General features: G+C 32.0%; 1 protein-coding gene across 1 annotated transcript; it reads left to right on the top strand.

Annotated features, from left to right (window-relative positions):
- The first annotated feature begins 369 nt into the window (after nt 1-369).
- Nucleotides 370-2,470, top strand: LOC107730376 (PH and SEC7 domain-containing protein 3-like). Its single transcript, XM_016541198.1, has 3 exons — nt 370-615; nt 1,114-1,257; nt 2,399-2,470. The coding sequence occupies exons 1-3, from the start codon at nt 427-429 to the stop codon at nt 2,468-2,470; spliced, it is 405 nt and encodes a 134-aa protein (XP_016396684.1). The 5' UTR covers nt 370-426.
- The last annotated feature ends 2,057 nt before the right edge of the window (nt 2,471-4,527 follow it).

Raw genomic sequence — 4,527 nt, 5'->3', positions numbered from 1 at the left:
TCGGCCGTGTTTCTTTCTATTGTGTGTGTGTGTGTGTGTGTGTTCACACACATCCCTGTTCCCCAGGAGAACTCGCTCTGCTCTAGTTGAAGTTTGCCCCAGTTTCAGCTCTCATTGCTTGTGCTGGAAAATCCACTTTTTTGTGGGTATATGTGTGTTTTGCATTTCGAAAAAAAAAAAAAAAACATTTCATCCGCTGTTTTACTGTGATTCCATGACTCCTCAGATTGGTGGAACGGTTTTAGGATTATATGTAGTGATCTAATGAAGCATTTTTGTAAAAATGTCTATCACACTGCTTCCATTTCATCATTGAACCACCACAGAGCTCGTTCTACATCTGACTTCAAAGGTTTTATGGCTAAAAACCTTTAATGAGATTTTTACTTCTAGAACCCGTCTGTTGCAGTCTGGCTCTTCTTTTAGATGTTTTCTATCATTATTAACATGGATTTGATTTATTCGTGTAGGAATGCTGAACAAATGCAGTCTTGGATCACACGCATCAACACAGTGGCAGCCATGTTTTCAGCCCCGCCCCTCCCTGCTGCCATTGGCTCACAGAAGAAATTCAGTCGGCCGCTGCTGCCAGGCTCCGCCTCCAAGCTGTCACAGGTCAAATGAGCTGATTTGCATAAATGTTGTCACATACCTGTATAAATGTTATCATTATAAGGCTTTGTACTTGAAAAATAATTAAGTGGTATAATAATAAATAATATGATGAATATAATAATAAATACATATGAATAAATTGGTAACACTTTGCTGTAAGATTTCATTAGTTAACTACATTAGTAAACATTAAGATTAATAAATGATGCTGTAGAAGTATTGTTTATCTTTAGTTCATGTCAACTAATGTAGTTAAAAAAGAAACCTTTTTGTAAAGTGTTACTAATTATTTAACAATAATAACTATTAATAATTATTTTACCTATTTGCATGACATGCATCACTTATTGATTTCAGTTATGATGCTTCCTTAAAAGACAGCTGCCTATGCAGTCAGTGAACAGCAAGGAGGCTCACTGTTTTATAAGAGTGACTGTGCATGTACTGTATCTGTGTTTATATAAACTACAGTGTTATAAAGTGTGTGTATGTGTGTAGGAGGAGCAGGTACAGGCTCATGAAGCTCGATTTCGCTCCATCTCCACTGAGCTCGTACAACTGCGCTCTTATCCACCTGACAGGAAGGTGAAAGGTCGTGAACTTGAGGAGTACCGATTGAGGGAGGAATATCTAGAGTTTGAGGTAAATATACACTATGGTTAAAAAAAGGTTGGTAATTTTTTTAAATGTTTTTGAAAGAAGTCTCTTTTAAAAATCAAGGCTCCATTTATTTGATCAAAAATACAGAAAAAAACAGTAATATTGAGAAATATTTTTACAATTTAAAATAACTGTTTTCTATGTGAATGTACTTTAAAATATAATTTATTCCTGTGATCAAAGCTGAATTTCCAGCATCATTACTCCAGTCTTCAGTGTCACATGATCCTTCAGAAATCATTCTAATATGCTGATTCATAATCAATGATTGAAACAGTTATGCTGCTTAATATTTTTTTTGGAACCTGTGATACTTTTGTCAGGATTTTTTAATGAATAAAAAGTTAAAAAGAACAGCATTTATTTAAAATAGAAATCATTTGTAACAATAGAAGTCTTTACTATCACTTTGTATCAGTTTAGCACATCCTTGCTGAATAAAAGTATTCATTTCTTTTTTTTTTAAAAGAACAGTAGAAGAATACTTTTGAACAGTAGTGTATATTCTTACAAGAATTTATATTTTAAATAAATGCTCATAAGGATGTAATCTTAATGCAAGTCTACTGGATGAAGTAAAATTTTAATTTATTATTAAACTATTAATTTAAAATGTACAATGAATAACTTAGAATTAAACATTTACATAAAAAATTGTAAAACTAAAATTTAAAACTAATATTAAAATGTAATATTTTTATTTCATTTTTAATTCTTTAATTTTAATGTCATTTAATTTTATTAAAAAATACTGCTTAAAAATCTAATAAAAATAATTATTTTTAAATTAAAATTTTTTGTTTTATTTTAATGTAAAATGTGTTGTTCAGTTATTCATTTAATGTAATTCATAATTAAAATATAAAAATTGTAATTAGAAATTCACTTCATCCAATGCAATTTTGGCATGATTATATCCATATGGTTTTCAAACTATGACTTTAAAAATACCAAATAAATACAGAAGATTCCAGGTGTGTCCACAGGACTGAGCAGGAATCTTATATCATTTGTTTCCAGAAATGAATAGCTCTGAAGTCATTCGGCAGTCTGCAGGAGGTTATTGAGGTGATTATAGGAGGTGCTGAAAGGCAGATCCATCAGCTTTGAGCTTTCCCAATAGGAGCGCTCTTTCATCCGTCAGAACGGGAACATTCCCAAACACAGAGCTTCGCTGAGCCTGGAGACCGACTGACACAGTCAGACCCTCCTGCCAAAGGTCACGCGTTACCATGGCGAAGAACAGCAGCGGCACAGAAACTAGTGCTCACTATAGCCATTCTAGATATGGGTCGTTCAAAGAATATATGCTGAAATAGATGAAGAATATTTAACAGGTAATAGACATCAAAAGAGATTTTTTGGTTTTATTTTATTTTTTATTTTGTCATGTCCAAATTCCTTATCTCTATTAAGTCTCTATTCATGGAAATGACATTTTTAAACATTTATGAAAAGGCCAATGACAATTGACAATTTTATAGGTACCATTTTATGTATCCTAAATATGAATATTTATTTTATAATTTTTTAAGGTAATAATAATACTAATAATAAAATATGATTTAAAATAACACACAAAAACATAGTTTCACATTTATTTTTATTTATTTTTATTTTTTATTTTATTTTATTTTTTTATCCTATTTTTTATTTTTATTTTTTACTTTATTTTTTTTAATTTTAATTTTTTTTATTATTATTATTATTTTATTTTATTTATTATTATTATTTTTTTTTTATTATTTTTTTTATTTTATGTGACCTGTATGTGACCTGTATGTGACTTGTATGTATCCTTAATTTAACAAAAAAAAAAGAAAGAAAACGGTTTAAATCTGTTGTAATATAAATCAATCTCTGAGGCATTGGAGACACGTTTATGCGGTTTAATTGCATGTATAGTGTGCATTCTGTGTGTTTTCATGCCCCATCAGAACAGAGCTGCGACCCGCCGGTTCACTCCACAGTGTAGTTTTACATGAATCACTGGATCTGTCAGCCGAGAGGGTATTTTTAGAAAGGCTCTTATTAACACATTAAGAACATTTCCCATGAACCCTCAGCGATGGAAGCCGCTGACCCGGTGAGAAGTTCTCACTAACCTGGCATTTCCAGTGAATGTGCTGCTTGATGGCGACTTCTGTCATAGTGTGTGTTTTAGGATCAGTCTGTTACCTCAGAGTCTGTAGAGGAACCCAGTGTGCCTAAAACACACAGTTCTGAGGAACCTGCTAATATTTGCAAAGCTCTGTTACAAAACACCACTATGCTGCTTTCAAAGATAAATATACTCATTCTCAGGCACGTGCAGAGAGGGGTGCTATCACAACCCTGATAAAACAGGCTTATTCTGATTTTCTCATCCTCCGATTTATAGGCTACTTATCAATCCTGTTTTTAATCATCATTATAATAAAAAAAAAAATGAATAAATTCAGAACAGGAATGTAATATAATTCTATTTTAAATAAGACAGCAACATTTTTTCTACAACAACAACAACAGTAGTGTTTACAACAGCAAAACCACCATACCCTGTAAACTCAATAATAATAATAATAGGCCTAATTTAATTCCGTTTCTATTTTCAGAGTGATTAAGAGGTGCAAAGAAATATTTATTTAACTTTTAAACTTAAAATGGTCTTTTCTGTTCTGTGTTTCTTTTTCAAAACTGCGTCACGGCATTTGCTGCTATCAATACAGAAGCATCCGTTTCGATACATTTCTCAGCAAGAAGCACAGCCCTATTAAAAGCCGTGCTCCATGTGCCCCTTTTATACTTTGAGCACCTGCCCCTCCAAAGGTCTCTGCACGGCCCTGCTCATTCTTAATCTGGAACCAAAATGAATCAATGGAAAATGGGTAACAATCGCCTATTTTTTGTGTGAGCTATGTATTTTGATGCATTAGCGTACTTCAAACCCTATAGAATTCCCAATCCAAGTCACATCACCTTTGTGTTTTGAGTAAAGCCTGTTCACACCAGTGTTAGTTAAACTAAATTAAAAATGAGAAATGTTGCCTTGGAAACTATAGCTAAAATAAATTTAAAAAAATATTTTATTGTATTTCAGTTAGTGTCTGTTTTACTTGAAGTACCACATTTTTTATGGTTTTAGTTTTAGTTTTAGTTAACCCTGGTTCACACCAAAAACAATGACGGTAGCTATATTAGATATTATTCAAACTCAAAAGGTTGTTTTTTATATTATTAAAAAAGAACTACTAGGTAGTACTACTATTGGCT

The sequence above is a fragment of the Sinocyclocheilus rhinocerous genome, unplaced genomic scaffold (genome assembly GCF_001515625.1).
Source record: "Sinocyclocheilus rhinocerous isolate Xijiao unplaced genomic scaffold, SAMN03320098_v1.1 scaffold2653, whole genome shotgun sequence".
Taxonomy (NCBI): domain Eukaryota; kingdom Metazoa; phylum Chordata; class Actinopteri; order Cypriniformes; family Cyprinidae; genus Sinocyclocheilus; species Sinocyclocheilus rhinocerous.
This window is presented reverse-complemented; position numbering and strand designations above follow the sequence as displayed.

What these genes read in the sequence shown, in the direction of transcription:
- LOC107730376 (XM_016541198.1), top strand. Translation starts at nt 427, where the DNA reads ATGTTTTCTATCATTATTAACATGGATTTGATTTATTCGTGTAGGAAT. An exon ending in CCGCCTCCAAGCTGTCACAG is followed by an intron (nt 616 to 1,113) that starts GTCAAATGAGCT and finishes GTATGTGTGTAG; the next exon opens with GAGGAGCAGGTACAGGCTCA. An exon ending in AGGAATATCTAGAGTTTGAG is followed by an intron (nt 1,258 to 2,398) that starts GTAAATATACAC and finishes CTTTCCCAATAG; the next exon opens with GAGCGCTCTTTCATCCGTCA.